The sequence below is a fragment of the Cyprinus carpio genome, chromosome A14, assembly GCF_018340385.1.
Source record: "Cyprinus carpio isolate SPL01 chromosome A14, ASM1834038v1, whole genome shotgun sequence".
Taxonomy (NCBI): Eukaryota; Metazoa; Chordata; class Actinopteri; order Cypriniformes; family Cyprinidae; genus Cyprinus; species Cyprinus carpio.
Genome location: NC_056585.1, coordinates 28,495,143 through 28,522,716, shown reverse-complemented (window position 1 = coordinate 28,522,716; position 27,574 = coordinate 28,495,143). Strand labels below are relative to the sequence as shown.

The 27,574-nt window shown below is 34.9% G+C and overlaps 2 protein-coding genes across 2 annotated transcripts in view; one reads left to right on the top strand and one right to left on the bottom strand.

The window, feature by feature from the left end:
- LOC109066844 (microfibril-associated glycoprotein 4-like) overlaps window positions 1-27,574 on the bottom strand; it is a 198,673-nt gene that overhangs the window by 24,207 nt on the left and 146,892 nt on the right. The window lies entirely within an intron of this gene.
- LOC109083412 (ubiquitin-conjugating enzyme E2 K-like) lies at window positions 14,586-23,808 on the top strand. The gene is made up of 7 exons (XM_042770476.1): window positions 14,586-14,736; window positions 19,119-19,212; window positions 19,435-19,493; window positions 21,081-21,163; window positions 21,238-21,337; window positions 22,055-22,183; window positions 23,045-23,808. The coding sequence occupies exons 1-7, from the start codon at window positions 14,665-14,667 to the stop codon at window positions 23,117-23,119; spliced, it is 612 nt and encodes a 203-aa protein (XP_042626410.1). The 5' UTR covers window positions 14,586-14,664; the 3' UTR covers window positions 23,120-23,808.

Genomic DNA, 27,574 nt, shown 5'->3' with positions numbered 1-27,574 from the left:
CAGAGCACCAATTCCGAGTATGGGTTACCATACTTGGCAAATGTCACGACTTTCTTGTTCATTTTTCTTCTTCTTCCATCAAGCACAAAATCAAACCTCTACAAATGATACAGAATGGCAAAAGCGGCATTCTCTCTCTTTATCTCCTTACACTGGCTACCAGTTGTGGCTTGCATCAAGTTCAAGACATTGATGCTTGCATACAGAACAGCCACAGGCTCAGCACCCGCCTACTTCCACTCACTACTACAACTCTACATCCTCTCCAGTAGTCCTGCTTCCACTTATTAGCGATGCCTCGTGGTACCATCACAGAGAGGCTCAAAATCACTTTCCAGAACATTCTTGTTCACCATTAATGACTGGTGGAATGATCTTCCCACCCCTATGCGGAATGCGGAATCCCTGACAATTTTCAAGCAGCAGCTGAAAACTCATCTCTTTCGAAGCTACTTGACTTCATCATATATATATATTTTTTTATTATTATTATTATAAAAAAAAAACAATTGTCTTTCTCTTTATTTATTCCTTCTCTTTCTAGCTTGTACTTATTTGAACAATGTCTAAAACTTGGTATTACAAGGACTTCCTGTGTCTGTTTGCCTCTTTAAGAATGCAAAATGACTAAATGTAAATGTAACATATCTTTCAGCATCAGCATCATCCATCTACCCAGCTAACAACAATATTCTAAACATGTTTTGCTAATATTCCCATTAATAAAAAACATATCTTAATGTTTTCTCAACATTTAAAACTTCCAGTTTTTAAGCATTCTTCCTTGTTTACGTGAACATTAAGGAAACATTCCATTGTATCATTTTGCAAAACATTATGGGAATGTTACTTTTGAATGTTCTATGAACATTCTAGAACGAGTAACATTTAAAAAACATTTGATGAATATTCAGCTAAAATGATTCGGGAAAGAAATGTTCCATGAACAATGTTTTTGTGTTTACATGTATATACATTATTAAAGAGCAGAGAACTTTGAACTAACATTCTATTAATGTTAAAGGAAGAACGTTTGTACTTAACATTGTGAAAACCTTTCCAGAATGTTCCTGTTAGCTGGGGTAAACAGTAAACTATGCTCTTAAACACCAGAACAAGTTTTTTTCAAATATCCAGGTGAATTTTGAGTAAGTATTAAGTGTTTTTATAATAGTGCATTTACTTTTGTCAGGTTACTTCTCATTTGCCATCATTAAACTGTATGATATAAGCTGTATCTCTGCTGTTTACATACTAATTACTAAAGTTTTCTAAAGATGCCATTGATTTGAGCGGGTGCAAAACAAAACGAAATGATCCAACTTCTCCTTCTGTGACAGCTGTCCCATGACTCACTGAAAAATTATCAAGATAGGTTTACCATTGTTTGATTGTGGGCATGATGAACTTGATGCACAACAATGACTCCACTTTTTCATAACAAGTCTTTTGAAATTCTTCCAGTGTCTTGAAATGTTGAAATGTTGGTGAACTTCAGTCTTCAGTCAGAATTAACAGTTGAAAATATGTTATAAACACAGTGGACCAAACGAGAGCCCTTAACCTGTGCAGTCGCATGCAAGACTCAAATAATGTCAGGTTTAAGGCCCATTCAGTCAGTTTAATGGTCTTATCTGTGGATTTGTCTACAGCTATTGACACCATTTATTACAAAATATGGCTAAAAGCACATATTTCACATATTTCAAGCACATTCTAGAGAATCAGACACTGCACCTGTGTACAAAGAATTTTAGAAATGTTTCACTGAGTCTGGTATTGAAGTTTAGAAACTGTCCTGTAAACTTAGGTTATAAAAACATTGTGGGAACATTGTTTCGAAATGTTTCTGAAACACTGCAGTGTCCAGTTGTCTTGGCGTGATTATAACGTCATTTAAAGTTTACAAAAACATTTCTTACAACATTCTAGAACTTTTCCACCCAAAATAGTACATTATTTGTGCAACTATTTTTTTTATTATTATAAGGTTGTTATGTTGTAAATGTTTTTTTGTTGTTATTATTATGTTATTTAAAGGTTACAAAAAATGTTTCTCAGAACATTCAAGTAAAAATAACATCAGGATGTTCAGAGAATGTTGATCTTAGAACGATCTCTCAACATTATGAGAACATTAAACATTAATAAATAGGAATGTTACATACAGTAAACATTACTTTAAGAGTGTTTTGTCCTAACATTTATATACTTTTTTAAAAACATTAATGAGAGTTGTAGGATGAGGATGTAACCAATAAAATTTAATCAGCATCAGCAAATCTAACGTTTATTTACTCAGACTGTTTAATGCTGCTCAAATGTGGCATAAATGCATTTATACAACAATTGCATAATGCTATGAAATTTATGTAAATTAGCCCCTAGTATCAGAGCTTTAATTGCTGTGTTAAGACATTTATCCTCCTGGGAGCCAAGATTTTGGCCTCTGTAGAGGACATTATATTTGAGGGAGTTAATTTCTACATGCCACAGTTTTAAGTCTGGATGATGTTTTCTTATCAGAGCACATTCAGGGCTTTATAGAGATCATCATAAATGCTACTCTCCTTGGTCTTTTAATGTGACTGATATTGACAGAATGATCAAATTTAGCACTCTCAGAGAAATATTATAATGTTTTGTAATTATCATTTAAATCTGGCTAATTTTCAAATTGTTTGTCATAAAATAAACATCTCAGAAAAAAATATTATGGGGTCTCAAATCGGAAAATGACTTTTTGTTATGAAAGGGGAAATAATTTTCATACATGTCTTCTGTAGAGGACAAATGGCTGTTAATCAGGCATTTTGTGGAAACACAACAAGAAATTATAGATCAATATTCCTATGAAACATGAGATATTATTATGGCAAGTTATTACTCCCATTATTACACTTATTTTTCATTATGGTTTGCCACAAGAACACATTAATATGCAAATTAGATGCAATATAGATACATTGTATAGAATGGGAAAACCTGATTCCAAATCATCAGTTCTTATTCTGCTGGATCTATCTGCTGCTTTTGACACTGTGGGATTACAAATTTATTAAATGTTAAATTTAGGTTCCAATATAATAGTAGACATTTTGAGGTAATAAAGCTGACATATCCAAGAAGATCATGTCAGTTGTTATTGATAATGACCTTTTGTTTTTATGCTCTTCCTGACCATAAACTCAAGGCACAGCTGTGCCTTTGTTTCTATGATAATGTGAAGGTATGGGTGATAGTGTCAGGCACCTCTGTATTTAAATGCCACTGTTATGCTGATGAGATCAAGGCTGGTGGCATTTTCCTGATTCCATTTGCTTACTTTGTTTAAATTGTCTCCACCTCTACAGTATGTATCCCTCCCCCTTGAAATGTATATAAACTCCAAAGTATCACTGCTTTGGTGAGACTTTTGATGACTGCAGCACTAAGCAGAGCATTCTCAATAAATAATTCTGCTGAAGATTACCCAAGAGTCTCCTGGTCTTCGCTTCTGAGTTTCCAACAGTTTTGGTGCTGTGACCCGGATATAGCTTCTCACCTGAATCCAGATTGAAACGGCAATCTCAACAAAGATCTGACTTCATTCCAGACTGAATCGTTCTGTACAACCAAGGGTTGGTGAGTGTAACTCTATCCAAAAGAACCTTTAAGACCAGTATCCTCTGCGCCGCCAGAGAAGAGTTAACAGACAGCTGTAGAGTTTGGTTAGATTCAAGATTCAAGATTCAAGATTTTTATTTGTCACATACACAATTATATAGAGCATATATAACCAGCAGTGAAATGTGAGTCAGGTCCGCTCCATGGACAGTGCAATTATTACAGAATACAAAACAGATGAAAATATACATAAATATAGCTATGAAAGAATGAAATAAAAGTAAACAATAAAAATATAAGAATAAAATATATAAAAAAGATGTTTATTGTTTATTGTAAAAAGGATCCCCATTAGCTGTCACCAAAGTGAACGAGCTAGTCTTTCTGGGGTCCATAACAAAAAGAAATCACATAACAATGTTAATATAAAAACAGTATAGCACTGTAACATTATATACATCAATACACATCATCATAAATTAGTCTGAATAAATGATTACAGTATTACATTCATAAAATAAATATGTCCTTTCCTTACTCACAAATTTAAATGCTAATTTAAGTGCATTCTCAGATGGTACCTAAAAGAGTCTTTGCCATTCATTTTACATATATTTAGTGGGCAATTATTCCAATGATTGATGGCACGATAAATAACAGTTCTCTTTAAAGCATTTGATTTTGGGCATGGTAACATTATCAGGCCATCATCCACAGACCTAGTCACATGAGAATGTACCTGATCACACCCAACAATTTGGTTATATAAAAAAAAAACTTAATTGTATTAAAAACCAGTCTTTTCTCCACCGTTAACCATGAGAGCTGACAGTGCATACTAATGGTATTTGTTCTAATGGGACAATGTAATACTAACCTGGCAGCTCTGTTTTGGGTCGTTTGTAATTTCTTTAGTTGACCTTTAGATATAGATGACCATACAGGGGCACAATAATCCAAATGACATAAAATTTAAGATTTAGCCACCTGCTCCAAAATGTGTGTAGGGACATAAGAAAGACATTTCATCACCATAGAGATACCACTACCCATCTTCTTCACTATGATATCAATATGTTCTACCCATGACAGCTTACTATCCACTATTGTGCCCAGTAATTTTACTTTATCTACCTGTTCTATAGGTTCCCCAGACAAGTTTAAACTCATCTTTGGTATTAATGACCAATTTATGACTCGATACCAAAATAATTGATTTGGTTTTTGAGATATTCAGCACCAACTTATTCTGTTTTATCCAATCAGAAACCATATTTAACTCAGCTGATAAAACTTAATCCAGTTCACTGACGGTTTTTGCAGCATAATGCAATATGGAATCATCAGCATACATTTGTACAGTTGCTTTACACAAAACAGATGGTAAATCATTTGTGAAGATGGCGTATAAAAGTGGTCCCAAGCAGCTCCCTTGCGGAACCCCACAGTCCAAGACCTTAGAGTGAGACCAGCTGCCAGTGTAATAAACCCACTGCTTCCTACATGTGAGATAACTATTCATAAAATCAATGGCAGTTGGACTAAATCCATAGCATTCTAGTTTACCAATGAGTAGATTGTGATCTATGACATCAAATGCCGCACTAAAATCAAATAATACAGCACCAGTCATCTTTAAATTATCCCTTTCCTTGAGCCAGTCATCTGTCATTACTGTAAGGGCAGAACAAGTTGAGTGGTTTTGTCTATAAGCATGTTTGAAATCTGTGTTCAAACCATTAGATTCAAAATATTCCTTTACTTGTGAGTGAACTATTCTCTCCATCAGTTTACTAAGAACTGGGAGAATAGTAATAGGTCTGCTGTTCTTCCCAGTAAGTGCTAGTCTGCCATCTTTAGGTAAGGGAATAATTTTACCTTCTTTCCAAATAGTGGGAAAAAACACCTTTCATTAAGCATGCATTTAATATTTGACATAACGGACTGCAAACATAGTTAACCGCCAGGCTAAGTACTTTACTGTCCAGCATATCAGTACCTACTGAGCTGTGTTCGGGCAGAGACTTAACAAGCTGCTCACCCTCTCCACAGGGGTCCCGCTTATCATAAGAGGAGTTTAGGGCTGCTGCTGTTTCTTCCTCAAGTCAACAATCAGCTCTTTAGTTTTTGCTCACATTCAGAGATAGACAATGTGTAGAGAGAGGCACCATGATGTTAAGCCTTTTGGGGCTCTACCTCATGATGGAGTAGGTGTACGATCTCATTGCCGGTTGTTGTGCAATGAAGACGAGGTCCAGAACCACTTGAGTAGTATCAGCTGAGCTAAGTCGATTTGATAATAGATATTGTGTCAATGTGTGTGAGAGAAGAGTGTGTGTAGAGAGAGTAGAGTTGGGGGACTCAAACTGGAGGGTCCAAAGTACAGCCCAGTGTTTTTAACCAGTCCCTCCAAGACCTTCATGACTATTGATGTGAGGGAAACTGGACGATAGTCATTCAGACAAGAGGGGTTATTGTTCTTAGGCACTGGGATGATGACAGATTTTTTGAAGGAGGTGGGAACCACCGATGTAGCAAGAGACTCATTAAAAATGGATGTAAACAAACCAGCGAGCTGATCAGCGCAGGACCACAGAATACGGCCAGAAAGCCCATCAGGTCCGCCTGCTTTCCAGACATTCACTCGCTTTAGAGCCCTCCGAACCTCATCCTCAGACATGGTGATTACATGATTATCGCTGCTCTGACTGCTGCTTTCTGGTGATTTGATGGTTATAGTTGCGCTGCTTACATTGCTTTCAAAGAGGTCGTAGAAAGTGTTTAGCTCATCAGCCAGTGACGGATCTGCTCTCACCTCTGCAGAGGATTTTTTTCCAAAGGCACAGATGGTCCTTAGTCCTTGCCACATGCGTCGGGAGTCATTTAGCTGGAAATGTGACTCTATGTGTTCCCTGTATAGGGAACTATGTTAAACTCTAAAAAAATTATTTTAGAGATGAAAGTAATCCTTTGTTTAGGCAGGGAAGATTAGCATCACATGCTAATATTTATGCTATCATCTGCATTGCCAGGGAAGGTTAAATACATTATGATGTGTATTAACTAGTGTATCCTCTACTTTGACAAAGAGGTTATTGGTGTATCCTCTGCTTTGCCAGGGAAAGTTAACAGGTGTGTTAACAAGTGTATCCTCTGCTTGCCAGGGAAGTTTTAGAAGTGTCCTGTTGTGTCAGAAAGACTTTACAAAATGTTGAGAAGGAATGCTAAGCTGATTCCAACAACTAAGAAAGGTGGACTAGCTACTCCTTCATGGACAGACAGTGAGTTCAAATCATTGTTAGGAGAGAACATGGACTCAATAGTGACAGAGTCAGTCAGATTGGACATGATAAAGAAATTTGGTATTGATCCAGAAAAAGTATGGTCAATTGAATAGCTGACACCCCAGAGAAGGTAATGAATCATAAAGGACCACTTGTTCGAACATGGTTTGATGGCCTTTTAGCAGAGTACAGAACTGCTTTACCATTCTTAGATCTTACATGGTCCACTGGAAGCTTGCAAAACAACTTGGACAGGTTAGCTACTTGGGAAAGAGAGTCTGATGTCAAAGCCAGAGTAAAGATTGCAGCAGCATCTTTTCAAGTCAACACAGAGAACCAACAGAAATGTAAAAGTCCTAAGAAGGAGAGGGCAGTTGTCATTACTGTGGTAAATCCGGACACTGGATGAAAGCGTGTAGGAAAAGCAAGAAGACATAAAGAGAAATGAACAGCTTTACTCAGCTCCTAATCAGTCTACTTACAGTACCACTCTGAAGCAGCCCCTCCCCACTTCACCTAACTGTTGGAGCAGCTTGCTCAGGTGTTAACTGTTAGGGCTGTGAGTGCTTAATTTCCCCAGTAATGTAAAATAAATACAACAAAGATGAAAGATTCTTTGTAAATAAAACTACAGGAAGGTGACTGTCACTTCCTCCCACTGAGAGAACGCTAGTTAAGTACACTCACAGCCTTCAAAGCTATATTACAGCACACTCTAGTCACTCCTATTCTCTTTGGGTTATGATTCAAGATTGAAGATTCAAACAACTTTATTTATCCCCGGAGGGCAATTCAGTTTTAGCCTACCAGTCGTATCAACAAGACAAAAGACAACACTTAATCAAGTATTCAGAAACACTGTCAATGACATCATATTGCATTTGGGCATGATGTTTTGTTATAACTGATGTTCCATTGGAAGATGGAGATGTCACACAGTAAAGTTTGCACACGAACTACAGGGACAGATTAGGACACACACACAGACCAGTGGGGAGCCCAGGGAAGAACCGATGTGCAACAGGCCTCGGGGGCCAACCCTGTGGCGAAGACTTCCTCATAGGTTTCCCCTATCAGTAGTTTTATCCTCACCTCACTGGTCCATAGGTGTCAAATTACTTAAAACTAGGTTGAGAAAAACACTATACAATCACCAGACTTAAAACCACTATACGATCAACAGCAGTCTAAAAATGTCTATGCATGAATACTGCTGGTCTGCTGTTTCTTTGTTTTCTCGTGTTGCAGTTATGTGTGCATGCCATGTCACCTTCATATGCGACACCCTGGTGTAAAGCATCACCTAAGACATCCATGAACAAGCTTCATAAAGGACCAAGAGTCATCTGAGTGAATCTACGTGGGAAATGGACTACAGAAAACAGACTTCACAGCAATTCGGGGGCCATGGACTTCAAGACTTCCACTCTTATGCTACATGGTTTTCTGTGTCATCATGTACTTTCTACAACATGTTACCATCCATGTCATAAGTGTCCACAGTTATGGTTCTAAAAATAACTATTACACCTAAGAAAATCTAGGACAAGACACAGAATAAGTTATATGTGCCTGTAACCTTTTCAAGTTACATGACTGCAAGATGGGGCTTATGTTAAGAAACATAGGCCATAGAATGGACTTATGAAGGTTTAAATTTGTATTATGTGAGAGTTATTAGAACTCTCAACGGGAGGACTGTGGGATTACAAATTTATAAAATGTTAAATTTAGGTTCCAATATAATAGTAGACATTTTGAGGTAATAAAGCTGACATATCCAAGAAGATCATGATTGAGATAATGACCTTTTGTTTTTATGCTCTTCCTGACCATAAACTCAAGGCACAGCTGTATCTTTGTTTCTATGATAATGTGAAGGTATGGGTGATACTGTCAGGCACCTCTGTATTTAAATGACACTGTTATGCTGATGAGATCAAGGCCTGATTCCATTTGCTGGCATTTTCCTGATTCCAATTGCTTGCTTTGTTTAAATTTTCTCCACCTCTATGTATCTCTCCCCCTTGAAATGTATATAAACTCCAAAGTGTCACTGCTTTGGTGAGACTTTTGATGACTGCAGCACTAAGCAGAGCGTTCTCAGTAAAGAATTCCCAAGAGTCTCCTGATCTTCGCTTTTGAGTTTCCAACAACACTGTCAATCATCAGATCCTTCTGTCCGCCCTCTCATCACTAGGCATCACAGGGATTCCACTTTGCTGGTTTGATTCCTATCTCACTGGAAGGTCTTTCAGGGTGTTCCACGGAGGGGAGGTATCCAAAAGCACAGCTGGTCACTGAGGTTCCTCAGGGATCAGTTCTTGGACCACTCCTCTTCTCCATATACACAGCATCACTGGGTCCCATCATACAGGCACATGGCTTCTCCTACCATTGCTATGCTGATGACACACACATCTTTCATTTCAACCAGATGATCCAACGGTAGCTGCACAGATCTCAGGCTGCCTGGCAGACATATCACCTACAGCTCAACCTGGCAAAGACTGAGCTTCTTGTCTTCCCTGCCACTCCAAGTCTACAGCATGATTTTTCCATCCAGCTAGTTTCTTCTACAATTACCCAATCAACTTCGGTCAGAAATCTTTGTGTAACCTTTGATGACTAGCTGACCTTCAAAGACCACATTGCAAAGACTGCTCGATCTTGCAGGCTTGCATTGCACAACATCAGAAAATATCAGGCCCTTTCTAATGGAGCATGCTGCACAACTTCTCGTCCAGGCCCTTGTCCTTTCTAGGCTGGACTACTACAATGCTCTTCTGGGTGGACTTTGTGGGACAGCTGTGGCCTAATGGTCAGAGAATTGGACTTGTAACCAGAAGGGTGCAGGTTCGAGTCTCGGTGCTGGCAGGAGTTGTAGGTGGGTGGGGAGTGAATGAACAGTGCTCTCTTCCATCCTCAATACCCATGGCTGAAGTGCCCTTGAGCAAGGCACTGAACCCCCAGTTGCTCCCCGGGTGCTGGATATAGCTGCCCACTGCTCCGGGTGTTTGTTCACTTCTCACTACTGTGTGTGTGCACTTGGATGGATTAAATGCAGAGCACCAATTCCGAGTATGGGTTACCATACTTGGCAAATGTCACGACTTTCTTCTTCTTTTTCTTCTTCTTCCATCAAGCACAATCAAACCTCTACAAATGATACAGAATGCAGCGGCATTCTCTCTTTATCTCCTTACACTGGCTACCAGTTGTGGCTTGCATCAAGTTCAAGACATTGATGCTTGCATACAGAACAGCCACAGGCTCAGCACCCGCCTACTTCCACTCACTACTACAAATCTACATCCTCTCCAGAAGTCTGAGATCCACTAGTGAGCGATGCCTCGTGGTACCATCACAGAGAGGCTCAAAATCACTTTCCAGAACATTCTTGTTCACCATTAATGACTGGTGGAATGATCTTCCCACCCCTATGCGGAATGCGGAATCCCTGACAATTTTCAAGCAGCAGCTCAAAACTCATCTCTTTCGAAGCTACTTGACTTCATCATATATATAAATATATATATATATATATTGTTAGCATTATTATTATAATTATAATAAATAAATGATAGTTTTGTCTTTCTCTTTATTTATTCCTTCTCTTTCTAGCTTGTACTTATTTGAACAATGTCTAAAACTTGGTATTACAAGGACTTCATGTGTCTGTTTGCCTCTTTAAGAATGCAAAATGATTAAATGTAAATGTAACATATCTTTCAGCATCAGCATCATCCATCTACCCAGCTAACAACAATATTCTAAACATGTTTTGCTAATATTCCCATTGTTTTCTCAACATGTTTTCTCAACATTTAAAACTTCCAGTTTTTAAGCATTCTTCCTTGTTTACGTGAACATTAAGGGAACATTCCCTTTTATCATTTAGCAAAACATTATGGGAATGTTACTTTTGAATGTTCTATGAACATTCTGAAATGAGTAACATTAAAAAAACATTTGATGAATGTTCAGCTAAAATGATTCGGGAAAGAAATGTTCCATGAACAATGTTTTTGTGTTTACATGTATATACATTATTAAAGAGCAGAGAACTTTGAACTAACATTCTATTAATGTTAAAGGAAGAACGGTTTGTACTTAACATTGTGAAAACCTTTCCAGAATGTTCCTGTTAGCTGGGTAAACAGTAAACTATGCTCTTAAACACCAGAACAAGTTTTTTTCAAATATCCAGGTGAATTTTGAGTAAGTATTAAGTGTTTTTATAATAGTGCATTTACTTTTGTCAGGTTACTTCTCATTTGCCATCATTAAATTGTATGATTTAAGCTGTATCTCTGCTGTTTACATACTAATTACTAAAGTTTTCTAAAGATGCCATTGATTTGAGCAGGTGCAAAACAAAACGAAATGATCCAACTTCTCCTTCTGTGACAGCTGTCCCATGACTCACTGAAAAATGATCAAGATAGGTTTACCATCGCTTGATTGTGGGCATGATGAACTTGAAGCGCAACAATGACTCCACTTTTTCATAACGTGTTTTGAAATTCTTCCAGGGTCTTGAAATGTTGAAATGTTGGTGAACTTCAGTCTTTGTGGTGGCTTCTGCCATGTCTAGAAGAATCACTCTTGAAGTCTTGGGGTTTTGATGCCAGAATTTAGATTTTATTCTCAAGAGAAAATAAAACAGAGAAAGCTCTGCAGAACAATCTGTCGAGTCTGTGTCGGTTCTCTATTTTATACAGTGCTTCCGAAGGCATGCCCATGTTTAATACATTTCATACATATGGTTCTGTTTATCAACTCTTTTACCTTTTTTGGCTGTCTCCAGCTTGCTTTTAGGATGTAGAATTTATTTTAAGTGAAACGAGGAGGCCTAATCATATATTTTGTCCTATGTCAAAACAGGACATGCAACTTTACCATATACTGTATTTTTGTAATGTCTGCACCAAGGAGGTCTCATCATGTATATTGTCTAATGTCCAAATAGAGTGTGCAGCTCCACCATACTGTATACTATACCCCTGCATTCTCTGCACATTCCATTCTCATGCAGGCCTCTACACACAAATGCATGATTATAACAGTAGAATAACTTGATACATAAATGGCTAGATTCACATTGATTATACTTGATTAGTTCTCATATTGACCAATAAAAATCTTCTTCATCTTCAGTCAGAATTAACGGTTGAAAATATGTTATAAACACAGTAGACCAAACGAGAGCCCTTAACCTGTGCAGTCGCATTCAAGAGTCAAATAATGTCAGGTTTAAGGCCCATTCAGTCAGTTTAATGGTCTTTTCTGTGGATTTGTCTACAGCTACTGACATAATTTATTACAAAATATGGCTAAAAGCACATATTTCACATATTTCAAGCACATTCTAGAGAATCAGACACTGCACCTGTGTACAAAGAATTTTTGAAATGTTTCACTGAGTCTTGTATTGAAGTTTAGAAACTGTCCTGTAAACTTAGGTTATAAAAACATTGTGGGAACATTGTTTCGAAATGTTTCTGAAACACTGCAGTGTCCAGTTGTCTTGGCTTGATTATAACGTCATTTAAAGGTTACAAAAACATTTCTTACAACACAACTTTTCCACCCAAAATAGTAAATTATTTGAACACCTATTTTTAATATTCTAAGAACGTTAAAATGTCCAAAATGTTTTCTTGTCATTATTAGAATGTTATTTAAAGGTTACAAAAAATGTTTCTCAGAACATTCAAGTAAAAATAACATCAGGATGTTCAGAGAATGTTGATCTTAGAACGATCTCTCAACATTATGAGAACATTAAACATTAATAAATAAGAATGTTACATACAGCAAACATTACTTTAAGAGTGTTTTGTCCTAACATTTATATACTTTTTAAAAAACATTAATGTGAGTTGTAAGACCATTCCTTGTTAATTGAACAAAGAGGATGTTACCAATAAAATGTAATCAGCATCAGCAAAATCTAACGTTTATTTACTCAGACTCTTTAATGCTGCTCAAATGTGGCATAAATGCATGTATACAACAATTGCATAATGCTATGAAATGTATGGAGTTTTTAATTACATAACATACATAAATTAGCCCCTAGTATCAGAGCTTTAATTGCTGTGTTAAGACATTTATCCTCCTGGGAGCCAAGATTTTGTCCTCTGTAGAGGACATTATATTTGAGGGAGTTAATTTCTACATGCCACAGTTTTAAGTCTGGATGATGTTTTCTTATCAGAGCACATTCAGGATTTTTCGGAGATCATCATAAATGCTACTCTCCTTTGTCTTTTAATATGACTGATATTGACAGAATGATCAAATTTAGCACTCTCAGGGAAATATTATAATGTTTTGTAATTATAATTTAAATCTGGCTAATTTTCAAATTGTTTGTCATAAAATAAACATCTCAGAAAAAAATGTTATGGGGTTTCAAATCGGAAAATGACTTTTTGTTATGAAATGGGGAATAATTTTCATACATGTCTTCTGTAGAGGACAAACGGCTGTTAATCAGGCATTTTGGGGAAACACAACAAGAAATTATAGATCAATATTCCTATGAAACATGAGATATTATTATGGCAAGTTATTACTCCCATTATTACACTTATTTTTCATTATGGTTTGCCACAAGAACACATTAATATGCAAATTAGATGCAATATAGATACATTGTATAGAATGGGAAAACCAATTTATGGACATTTTACACATATATTCTATAAAGTATACAATAGTATATCAAATGATTCTGTTTTATCTTAACATAGTTGAGAATCATCTTTGTACAAAGTTTGGCTAAAAATAGCCTGAAACCTAAAAACTGATTGGTGAATGAAAAAATAAAACATTGATTTTGCCTATATACATGCCTTTTCATGTCTATTATTTATTTATTTAATTCTCTACTAAAAATCTGGAGAAAATATCTTTTTTCAAAAATGTTTATTTTCTCCATTTGTTTCTTATGCTTTAACTAATGCAATGAAATAAAAAATTAAAAAATAACATTTTTTTTCTGGTTCTAAGTATAGGCCACATCTGAGCAGCATTAGACAGTCTGTGTAAAGACACCTAAATGCCACTTCAGAAGTGCTTCCGTCACATCTTTGCGGTGTCAATTTGGCATTTTTAGTAGCATGAAAAACAAAATATTTTTTTCAAATTGGGAATCCATTAAATGAGCAAAAGGCATGAATGCAATACTGTAATCTAAAGGTTGTGCATGATAATCAGGAGCCAATTCTGATACCGAGTTACATGTCCATAAACTGTACCCTATTGCACACATACAAACACAGAGAGAGAGAGAGAGAGAGAGAGAGAGAGAGAGAGAGAGAGAGAGAGAGTAGAGAAAACCATACAAGAGAAAACACTCAACCTGCCCTGATCTGATGTTTCCAGCACATGTAGATTATATTATGCCATATTAGTCTATTATATTACTTAGATGTATATTTTGCCTCTGTAAATCCAATACTTATTTTATTTTATTTCTAACATATACACTTACATACACTGATTCATTTTGCACTACATGCATAATACGTTTTACATATTTTTATTATTACTACTAGTATTATTTTTCTTTCTGTTAATACATATGTACACTATTTGTAAGCAGCTTTGGCAATACAAATGTATAGTTTCTGTCATGCCAATAAAGCTCACCTAAAATGAAACTGAGAGAGGTGTGTGTGTGTGTGTGTGTGTGTGTGTGTGTGTGTGTGTGTGTGTGTGTGTGTGTGTGTGTGTGTGTGTGTGTGTGTGTGTGTGTGTGTGTATGAGCAGCATGGCTAACATCGCGGTCCAGCGGATCAAACGGGAGTTTAAAGAGGTCCTGAAAAGCGAAGAGGTGCGGTTTAACACCGACACACACGTGTGCGTTTCACATGACAGCTGTCAATCATGCTTTCTGACTCACTCGCGTGCATTTAATGCATTCAGATGACGGACAGATCAGCTGTGAACCACACACACGCGGCTGATCCGGATGGAGCCCGCAGCGGCTGTGATTCGGCTCGTGCATTGGGATAATGCAGTTTAATGTGTGCTTGATTTGTCAGATGGGTGGTTCGGGGGAATATTATGGGATGTTTGTCCCGTCCAGGCCGAATCGCGTTGCTAAACGAGTCCAAACCCGGCGAACAGAATCACATCACAGCTCTGAGCTTCAAACGTGCTTTTTTATTCGATTTCAGAGTGCTTATTGTACTAACTGTACAGTGATTTGTTGTGTATTCCTGTGTGTTGGTGGTGTTTTTAATAAAGGCCTGTGTATGTGTGAGAGTGTGATTAGCCGCATGCTAACGTTAACAGAAGGCCAGCTAGTGCTTCATAAACACACACATTAACTCTTAAAATATCACATTTCACATTTAAATAATATTTTCAGACTCACGACGGTTAATATTTGTGTTAATCTATGTAGGTTTGAAGGGTTTTTTCTTAACTTTAATTGTAGTTTGTGGAGGTTGTTGGTCTGATAGCATCGTGTAGCATCTACGATGATAAAATTAAGAATTATGATTGTACGAACACGCATTTTCATTAAAATCACCTGATTAATGTTTTGGTACTGTGAAGAATACCGTCTGATAAAGTACATGTGTGTGCTGAGAGTTTGTGTGAAACTTTTAACATTAAAACTTCAGCACAGATTATTTGAATTTATTTATTGTACATTTTTTCTTATTCATACACATTTTTTATGTATTTTTATTTTTTTTTTTTTTTTTATTGTTTTTTATTGATAGTTGGAAATTTTTTTTTTTTTATTTGTTTTTGTTTTTTTCATGTAAGTTTTTTATTTTTTATTTTGTGTTTGTTTAATTTTAAGTTTTTTTGTTTTGTTATTTTTTATATGTTTTTTTTACTTACAATGTGTGTTGTGTTTATCCCAGTTATTTGTTGGTGTTTTGGGGAAACATAATTTTTTGTTGTTTATTTTGCATTTTTTTTTTTGTTTTGTAGTTTGTTTTATTGTGTATTGTTGTGTGTTTTTTTTTGTTTTTGTTGTTTGTTTTGTTTGTGTGTTTTGTTTTTATTTTTTTTCTTTTTGGGTTACCACACACAAGAAATTATAGATCAATTATTCCTATAAAACATGAGATATTATTATGGCAAGTTAATGTTTTACCTTCCATTATTGGTTGTTTTTTTTTGTTATTATTGGTTTGCCACAGAGAACACATTAATATGCAAATTAGTTTTTGCAATGTAGATACATTGATAGAATGGGACAACCAATTTGGACATTTGAAATTTGTCTTATATTCATAAAGTATTACAATAGTATATTCAAACTGATTTTGTTTTATCTTAACATAGTTTGAGAATCATCTTTGTACAAAGTTTGGCTAAAATTTTTTTTAAATAGCCTGAAACCTAAAAACTGATTGGTGAATGAAAAAATAAAGACATTGATTTTGCCTATATACATGCCTTTTCATGTCTATTATTTATTTATTTAATTCTCTACTAAAAATCTGGAGAAAATATCTTTTTTCAAAAATGTTTATTTTCTCCATTTGTTTCTTATGCTTTAACTAATGCAATGAAATAAAAAATTAAAAAATAACATTTTTTTTAGATTCTGGTTCTAAGTTATAGGCCACATTCTGAGCAGCATTAGACAGTCTGTGTAAAGACACCTAAATGCCACTTCAGAAGTGCTTCAGTCACATCTTTGCAATTTGGCATTTTTAGTAGCATGAAAAACAAAATATTTTTTTCAAATTGGGAATCCATTAAATGAGCAAAAGGCATGAATGCAATACTGTAATCTAAAGGTTGTGCATGATAATCAGGAGCCAATTCTGATACCGAGTTACATGTCAAAACAAAGTACCCTATTGCACACATACAAACACAGAGAGAGAGAGAGAGAGACGAGAAGAGGAGAGAGAGAGAGAGAGTAAAGAAAACCATACAAGCAGAAAACACTCAACCTGCCCTGATCTGATGTTTCCAGCACATGTAGATTATATTATGCCATATTAGTCTATTATATTACTTAGATGTATATTTTGCCTCTGTAAATCCAATACTTATTTTATTTTATTTCTAACATATACACTTACATACACTGATTCATTTTGCCACTACATGCATAATACGTTTTAACATATTTTATTATTACTACTAGTATTATTTTTCTTTCTGTTAATACATATGTACACTATTTGTAAGCAGCTTTGGCAATACAAATGTACAGTTTTTGTCATGCGAATAAAGCTCACCTAAAATTAATTTGAGAGAGGTGTGTGTGTGTGTGTGTGTGTGTGTGTGTGTGTGTGTGTGTGTGTGTGTGTGTGTGTGTGTGTGTGTGTGTGTGTGTGTGTGTGTGTGTATGAGCAGCATGGCTAACATCGCGCGGTCCAGCGGATCAAACGGGAGTTTAAAGAGGTCCTGAAAGCGAAGAGGGTGCGTTTTAACACCGACACCACACGTGTGCGTTTCACACATGACAGCTGTCAATCATGCTTTATGACTCACGCGCGTGCATTTAATGCATTCAGATGACGGACAGATCAGCTGTGAGCCACACACACATGCGGCTGATCCGGATCGAGTCCGCTGCGGCTGTGATTCGGCTCGTGCTTTGGGATAATGCAGTTTAATGTGTGCTTGATTTGTCAGATGGGTGGTTCGGGGGAATATTATGGGATGTTTGTCCCGTCCAGGCCGAATCGCGTTGCTAAACGAGTCCAAACCCGGCGAACAGAATCACATCACAGCTCTGAGCTTCAAACGTGCTTTTTTTATTCGATTTCAGAGTGCTTATTGTACTAACTGTACAGTGATTTGTTGTGTATTCCTGTGTGTTGGTGGTGTTTTTAATAAAGGCCTGTGTATGTGTGAGAGTGTGATTAGCCGCATGCTAACGTTAACAGAAGGCCAGCTAGTGCTTCATAAACACACACATTAACTCTTAAAATATCACATTTCACATTTAAATAATATTTTCAGACTCACGACGGTTAATATTTGTGTTAATCTATGTAGGTTGGAGGGTTTCTTAACTTTAATTGTAGTTTGTGGAGGTTGTGGTCTGATAGCATCGTGTAGCATCTACGATGATAAAATTAAGAATTATGATTGTACGAACACGCATTTTCATTAAAATCACCTGATTAATGTTTGTACTGTGAAGAATACGTCTGATAAAGTACATGTGTGTGCTGAGAGTTGTGTGAAACTTTTAACATTAAAACTTCAGCACAGATTAATTGAATTTATGTCAGTTTACATTCATTCTTAATCATAAACATCTTAAAAACATCTTCTAAACGTCTATTTGACATCTGATAGGAAACATCCTATAGATGTATAGAAGATGAGCAAACACTCTAAAAAAAATACATCTTGCAGATGTAAATGGAGATGTTAAATAGACGTCTCTGTGATGTACGTGTGCAAGGGACGTGCATTCTAAATCATAAACATCTTAAAGACATCTTCTTAACTTCAATTTGACATTTAATAGGAAACGTCCTATAGACATCTCCAAGAGTGTTTGCTCATCTGCAATACGTCTATAGGTTTATGATTTAGAATGTATGTAAAACTGGCAATATAAAGACATCTATCAGATGTTTGCACACAGCAGATGCTTTCCAGATGAAGTGATCTTTAACAGACCTCTTGCAGACGTTCGTGTGCTATCTGGGTACAGTTGGTAGTTTTAGCTTTGGGGTTTTGGATTTATTGGGTTTGAATTGTGGGTTCAGGTGCAAAGTTTGTGGCTTTGCCTTTAATTTTGTCTGGTTTTTCCACTTTTCCAAACTTTAACTTTGAATTTTGGATTTCCCAACCTTGACCAGATAGCACATACAGTATACGTCTGCAAGAGGTCTGTTAAAGATCTCCTCATCTGGAAAGCATCTGCTGTGTGCAAACGTCTGATAGACGTCTTTAAGATGTCAGTTTACATTGATTCTAAATCATAAACATCTTAAAGACATCTTCTAAACATCTATTTGACATCTGATAGGAAACGTCCTATAGACGTAATGCAGATGAGCAAACACTCAAAAAAAAAAAATACATCTTGCAGATGTAAATGCAGACGTCAAATAGACGTCTCTGTGATGTATGTATGCTATCAGGGTGGAAACCCAATCCAGAATTTCTAGGCATTTTCTGCTCTCAGTTTGGCTGAGTTCTGTGGAATGGGTTTATATTTGGAAACTGTGTCTCTTGTTGACTTATTGTCCTGACATTTTATTTTCACAGACGAGTAAAAACCAAATCAAGGTGGATTTAGTGGATGAGAATTTCACAGAACTGAAGGGAGAGATCGCAGGACCGCCAGACACGCCTTATGAAGGTGAGAGAAAAGATGCTGACTGTGTGTTTCTGAACACTTCTTTATCTCAGACCTGGAATACGGTTTCTGATTGCAAAGATATCTACAGGATGCTTTTTAAAGATTTATTTTTCAGAAATGTTATGCCACACTTGCCAATGGTCAGAATTGAGAAAATGCACTGAAAAAAATCCTTTTCTTTTTCTACTTTTGCATGACTTTCTATCTTTTCTTGTTTTGTAGGTGGCAGATATCAACTAGAAATTAAAATTCCAGAGACATATCCATTTAATCCACCAAAGGTGAGTAACGAGACGATGATGAGGTCGATCTGCTGCTCAAAATACTGGCTAATCTAGTTAAACTGAGTTTGCTGTTACAGACTCTTGCTTAGAAACATGTGAGGCCGTGTTTAATGATTTGTGATATTAGAGTACTGTTGACTAGCAGCGCTGTGTGTTTGTACAAACAAATACATACAGGACCCTTCGTATCAGTTCAGTAGCCAAAGACAAGTTTATTTCACAACATCTCAAAGAAAACACTTTATATATTATGTATATTACACTTTAGGCCAGTGTTATTTTAGTATCATTTATATAGTTTTTGTTAATGTTTTGAATTCTATTTTATTTTTATATTATCTTTTTTTTTTACTTTCATTTTAGTTTGTTTTAGAAATTGTGTTCTGTTTTTGTCATTTTATTAGTTATTAACTAAACTAAAATGAGAAATATTGCCTTAGTTTTTTGTTGTTGTGTTTATCAATTTTATTAATTTATTTTTTTATTTTTTTAGTCTATATAGTTTAAAAAATATTTATTTATTTTAGTTTTAGCTATTTTAGTACATCGTTAAACTAAACAAAAATTAGAAATATTGCCTTTTTGTTGTTTTTTGTTTGTGTATTTTCGTCAATTTCATTAATTTATTTTTTTATTTATTCTTTTTATTTTATTTTGTTTTATCTATTTTATTATATCAAGTTAAACTAAACTAAATTGAAAAATATTGCCTTGTGTGTTTTTGGCAATTTTATTAATTTCTTTTTTTAAATGTCTATATAGTTTTTTTTTTATTTATTCTTTGTGTTTTATTTAGTTTTATTCATTTTAGTACATTAAGTTAAACTAAATGAAAATGAGAAATATTGCCTTAGTTTTTGCTGTTGTGTGTTTGTCCATTTTATTTTATTTAATTTATTATTATTATTTTAAATGTCTATATAGTTTAAAAAAATAAATAAATGGTTATTTTAGTACATCAAATTAAAACTGAGCTTAAATTAGAAATATTGCCTTGTTTTTTTTCTGTTGTGTGTTTTTGTCAATTTTATTCATTTATTTTTATATATATTTTTTAAATGTCTATAGATATATATATATATATATATCTATATATATATATATATATATATATATATTATATATATATATATATAATATATATATATATATTTAGTTTACTTAGTTTTATTTATTTTAGTACATCAAGTTAAACTAAATGAAAATGAGAAATGTTGCCTTGGGAACTAGCTGAAATAAAATAAATATTTTATTTTATTTCTGTTAATGTTTATTTTATTTTTAGTAACAATTTATTTTAATTTTTTTTATGGTTATAGTTTTAGTTAACTATAATAACTGCTTTAGGTGACATGAATGTCTATGTGCAGGAATCCCAATTTTAAAAACAAAATATGGCAACAAACTCGCCAAAATTGTTGCTGATTTATGATTTTGATGAATTAAGAATCATTTTGTACTCACATTGTGACTCTCTGAATTGAAATCATGAGATTCACCTCTACTTTTGACTAAGGTGTCTTTTAACTTTCACTCACAGAATAATTATTCCAATTTTTTTTTAACATCGCTGATGTTTTTCAGGTTCGGTTTATAACGAAGATCTGGCATCCCAACATCAGTTCAGTAACAGGCGCCATTTGTTTGGACATCCTGAAGGACCAGTGGTAAGATCTCACTGAACGCACACCGGAGATCTGAACCGCAGCGAGCGCTGGAACTGAAGCTGTGTGTGTTTCAGGGCAGCGGCGATGACGCTCCGAACAGTCTTACTGTCACTACAGGCTCTTCTGGCCGCCGCTGAACCAGATGACCCACAGGACGCAGTAGTTGCCAATCAGGTAGATGTTTTGGGGGAATGTGCAACAAAAACTGGTGGAAAAATGGCGTTCCTGTAGTGTACACACTGTTCGAAAAGTTTGGGGTCAGTATTTATTTTTATTTATTTATTTATTTTTTATTAATATTAATAAGCACTTATTAAATTGATCAAAGTGACAGTAAAGACATTAACAATGTTAGAAAACATTTCTACTTCAAATAAATATTGTTCTTTTGAACTTTCTAATTATCTATAAATCCTGAAAAATAAAATGCATCACAGTTTCCACAAAATTATTGTGCAGTACAACTGTTTTCAAAATTGATAATAATCAGAAATGTTTCTCGAGCAGGCAATTTAGCATATTAGAATGATTTCTGAAGGATCATGTGTTACTGAAGACTGGAGTAATGATGCTGAAAATACAGCTTTGATCACATAAATAAATTACAGTTTAACACATATTCACATAGAAAACAGACGTTTTGAATTTTAATAATATTTCACAATTTTTACTGTATTTTTTTATCAAATAAATGCAGTTTTAGTGAGCAGACATCTTTTAAAAACATGTATCCTAAATACCATCGTAGTTTCACATGTATGAATGACAGCGCAAACACAATTCAGAAAGTTATCTGCTAGAAAAAAATAATTACTAGCTAATATAAATAGCATGTTTTGAGTCAGTTGTGCTCACTTCCTCTTTTACCATTCTTTACTTCCTGTCTGGCAGTATAAACAGAACCCAGAGATGTTCAAACAGACGGCTCGACTCTGGTCACATGTTTACGCAGGAGCTCCCGTCTCCAGCCCAGACTACACTCGCGAAATAGTAGAAATATTCGTGATGGGTTTTGATTTGGTGAGTTGTGTAAATATGAATTTGAATTTACATTTGTTTTGTAGCTTGTATAACAAAAATAAGATAATTGTGATTTTTTTATCTAACAATTCAAGCTTTTTTTTCCCTCACAATTCTGAGTTTACATTCGGGATGCACCAGAATTTTGACTACCAAAAATGTTCGTCCAGAACATAAATTTTTGATTTCTATAATTTAATGTTATATTTACCTCAGGAAAGACATTCAGTGACCATATCTCGTTATTTAGCTATTAGAAATAACTATAGCAGCATTTTGATAAATATACACACTATAATACGTGTTCGTTATATTTTTACTTAAAGGGGTCATATGATGTGATTTCAAGTTTTCCTTTCTTTTTGGAGTGTTACAGTCTGTTCGTGAATAGATAAGATCCCTAAAGTTGCAAAGACTAAAGTCTCAAATCCAAAGAGATATTCTTTATAAAAGTTAAGATTTTAAACAGCTCGTTTAAACACGCACCACATGTCTACGTCACAGTCTGTGAGTACGTTTACATATGTAAAGGATTTGCCACTGATGATTCAAACACAAGTTTTGAGCAGTTACCTTTTATAATTTGTATTCCTTGGCAGAAACAAACTTCCATACATTGTTATTTATCACATTTCTTGCGGTCTTTCTCCAAGTTGAAGGAGAATCATCACAGACTCGTCTTTCTGTTGCACTTCTGTGTGAAATATTTGACCGGAAAGTGTGTGCTGTGGTTCAGGATGCTCTAATGTAATTTTGCACACTATTATTATGAGGGAAAGTAAATGTGACGCAGCCTGTGATTGTGATGTGATGTTTCCTCCCCTCAGAATCACTGACGTCTGGATCTTTTCTTCTCCTCAGAACGCAGTAATAGTGGCATTGTCGTCGAAATCCTGGGACGTGGAGACGGCGACAGAACTGTTGCTTAGCAACTGAGTCCAACCTGAGGGGCCAAAGCACCTTATCTGACACAATCCCAACCCTAAATCTCCTCAAACCACACTACCTTCATCTTTCTGTCTTGCTCTCTTTCTTTACCCATCTTCTGCCATTCCTCCGTTTGGATTAGTTCATCCCATACTGAGAATGCCGTCATCTTTATGTTGTTCTTAACTTATCTGACTTCATTTCTTCTGCAGAAGTTTAGCTGAATGGTCATGCTGCTCTTTCTTTGTACAAAGGAACTAGCTGGTGATTTGGCAGTAAAAAACCTCCGCCCGCTTTCCTTGTATAATGCAGAATGTTGTGGAAGCTTGTTTCCGCCATGTAATAAAAACAAACAAAAAAATAATAATAATAATAAATTCGGACTTTGTTTCTTGCAGTTCTGTAAACAAAAGTCAAAATTTATTTTCTCTTGCAATTTATATCTCACAATTCTGAGTTTTTCTCAGAATTTATGTCTCGTAATTCTGAGTTTCTATCTCATAAGTCGGAGTTTATGTCTTAAAATTCTGAATCAGTGTCCCAGAATTCCTAGTTTATATCTTACAATTCTGACTTTTTTCCTCTGAATTTTGAGTTTATGTCTCATAATTATGAGTTTGTCTCATAATTCTGAGTTTGTCTCAAAATGCTGTTCGTCTCATAATTCTGAATTTGTGTCCCAGAATTCCTAGTTTATATCTTTCTCCAACTCTTCTGACTGTTTTTTTTAATTTTCCTATGAAATTCTGAGTTTTTATTTTGCAATTCTGAGTTTGTCTCATAATTCTGAGTTTATGTCTCATAATTCTGAATTTCTATCTCATAATTCTTAGTTTATATCTCACAATTCTGACTTTTTCCCCTTGGAATTCTGAGTTTTCATTTAGCAATTCTGAGTTTCTCATAATTCTGAGTTTTTGTCTCATAATTCTGAATTTGTGTTCCAGAATTCCTAGTTTATATCTTACAATTTGGACTTTTTTCCTTTTAGCAATTCTGAGTTTCTCATAATTCTGAGTTTTTGTCTCATTTTTTTTTTTTTTTCTCATAATTCTGAGTTTTTGTCTCATAATTCTGAATTTGTGTTCCAGAATTCCTTGTTTATTTTTTATAATTTTTCAGAGTTTCTATCTCATAATTCAGAGTTTGTCTCATAATTCTGTTTATGTCTCATAATGCTGAGTTTGTCTCATAATTCAGAGTTTCTATCTCATAATTCTGAGTTTGTCTCATAATTCTGTTTATGTCTCATAATTCTGAGTTTGTCTCAATTCAGAGTTTCTATCTCATAATTCTGAGTTTGTCTCCCAGAATTCCTAGTTTATATCTCACAATTCTTCATTTTTGCCTTACAATTCTGACAATTCAAGTTTTTATTTTGCAATTCTGAGTTTGTCTCATAATTCTGTGTTTAAGTCTCATAATTCTGAACTTCTGTCTCATAATTCTTAGTTTATATCTCACAATTATGACTTTTTTCCCTCTGAATTCTGAGTTTTTATTTTGCAATTCTGAGTTTCTCATAATTCTGAGTTTTTGTCTCATTCTGAATTTGTGTTCCAGAAATCCTAGTTTATATCTTACAACTCTGACTTTTTTCCCTAATGCTGAGTTTGTCTCATAATTCAGAGTTTCTATCTCATAATTATGAGTTTGTCTCATAATTCTGAGTTTATGTCTCATAATGCTGAGTTTGTTTTATAATTCTGAGTCTGTATTTCACAATTCTTAGCTTTTGACAATTCTGACTTGTACTTAAGAAAGTCTAAATTGCGTGATTAAAAACTCTCAATTACCTTTAAAATTTTTAGATTATGTGGCGGAAACAGGCTTCCATAGGTTTGGAACAACATGAGAGTGAATAAAATTTTAATTTTCATTCATTTTTGGTTGAACTGGCCATTTTTCTTCTCTCTTTTCTTTTGTTTACTTCTTTTGGGTTGGGTGTGCCTTTTTTCTCTCTGTCTTTTAATAATCATCATCATCATCTCCCTCAAACTGGTCCAGCAATCTGTCTCTAGCCCCGCCCCCTCATGCACATGTCCAATCAGCACTGTGGTCATTCTCCTTCCCGCACAATCATTGGCCCTTTTATCTGGAAAACATTTGGGTTGCATTTTTAAACTCCAGAGTGTCAAACAGACAGTGAAGTGGTTCCTTCACTCATAGATGCTAAACAGTCAAGACTGGAAAAAACCCACACACACGCAAATATACGAAAGACCAGAGTTCATCTGTAAATAAAGCTATTAAAGTCTGTATAAATTAAAGCAATGAGGCAATGCCTTTATTTATTATTGCTTTGTGGAATAGTGAAATAAACACCAGTTTCATGGCTGAGCATGTGATGTTTGGATGATCTGTGTTTTGACTGCAGGTTCTGAGAGCACAAAAACATTAAAAAAAGTCTTTCTGAGTATATAATAACGTAGACAGATAATGGCTTCATATAAATATATATATATAGAGAGAGAGAGAGATAATTTTGTTAGAACTGAAGAAGAAACTACAGTGCAATGGATAAAAATATGCAAAAATTTAAGTATAAGAGCAGTAACACTTAATAAGTTGCATTACTTTATAATTAGAGTGAAGGCTGAATTGATTTTGGTTATGTCTAATGTCTTCAGTATTTTTTTTTTTTTTTTATCTCAGATTTTTATGAATGTGAAATTATATGATTCAGTACCCAAGTTAAAAGTAACCAATAAATAAAAGAATCTGTTAAATGTATTCCAAAAAAAAAAAAGTGAGGGAAGGAGGGCTGAAATTTACAGTAAAAAATAGATAATGTATAATAGCTAATATAATGTTAAATTATATAATGTAATATTATAATTTAATTTAATATATAATTATGTGGATACTCCACCCCAAAATGAATGTCGTTCCAAACCTATAAAAGCTTTGTTCATCTTAGGATCACAATTTAAGAGATTTTGGATAAAAACCGGGAGTCTTGTGACTGTTCCATTGACTGCCAAGTAACTTACACTGTCAAGGTCCAGAAAAGTATGAAAGACATTGTCAGAATAGTCCATCTGCCATCAGTGATTCAACCGTAACGTTATGAAGTGAGGAGAATACATTATGTATGCGAATAAAATAAAAATAACTTTATTCAACAATTTGTCTCCTCTGTGAGCTGTACGCAGGCAGTAGTCTCAGCCTCAGATGTCACGCCCACGGACCGTTGGCTAAATGTCTGATGCATATGGGACACAAAAGTGGAAACACTTCAGGAGTCTCGAAGTCGTCATCGGATTGGTTGAATTCTACAGGATTTCCGGGAGACATGTGTGTCACTTTCTTTAACGTTTTGTCCGCTAACAAAGATGCCGTGATGCCAAACCCCCTAATGAAAGAAGAAAACCATAGTGTGTACAACTGTGACCACGAGCGCTTATCAGGATCAACTAAACACTGGAGTTTCAAATTTATGTGAAATATTTAAAGTTTGTGGCATAGAATCTTTCCAATAGGTCCGAGAGTTTGTTATTGTGCCGACATTTCCACGCCCCAAAACGTGAGGCTGAACAAAACTAACTGTGATTGGTTGTTTGGTCAAACGGCCTCATGGGCGGGCCTTGGCCAAAGAAAGCTGCCATGAATTCCAGACCTTCAGCCATCAGTCTGAAGGTCTGGCTAGGCGAGACTACGCAGGCAGCATATGCTCTTCTGTGTCAGCCGCGCCACAAGGATGCACTGTTTTCATTCAAATCAAAGCGTAAATACACGTAGAAAGCGCATCCTTGTGTTCATATTTTCCAAAATGGGACTACGATGAGGTGGAGAGACAGAGGAGACAAATTGTTGAATAAAGTCATTATTTTTGTTTTATTCGCGTAAAAAAAAGTGTTGTCGGCACTACATAACCTTACAGTTGAATCACTGATGGCAGATGGACTATTCTGACAATGTCTTTCAAACTTTTCTGGACCTTGACACTGTTTTATATTTGGCAGTCTATGGGACAGTCACAAGCCTCCCGGTTTTCATCCAAAATATCTTAAATTGTGTTCTGAAGACAAACTAAGCTTTTACAGGTTTGGATCGACATGGGGGTAAGTGATTAATGACAAAATTTTAATTTTGGGGTGGTGTATCCCTTTAATAATATTATATATGAATACTTTGTTTTATACCTGTATAACAGTTTTTCACCATACAGTGAAAAATATTTTTAAACAGTTTTCCCTCAGAAATGCCTTCTAATTTTCAAAAAGTAACACACTGCAGTTAACTTTTTTTTTTTTTTTTTTGATTATTGGTATTATTATTATTATTATTATTATTTGCAAGCACTTTTTGTATTTTACCATTAAAATAACTTTTTTCAGTACTGTAAAAATTGTTTGTGTTCTGAAATTTACTGTATATATATATATATATATATTATATTATATATATATATATATATATATATATATATATATAGCATTAAAATGAGTATTTTATGTCTCA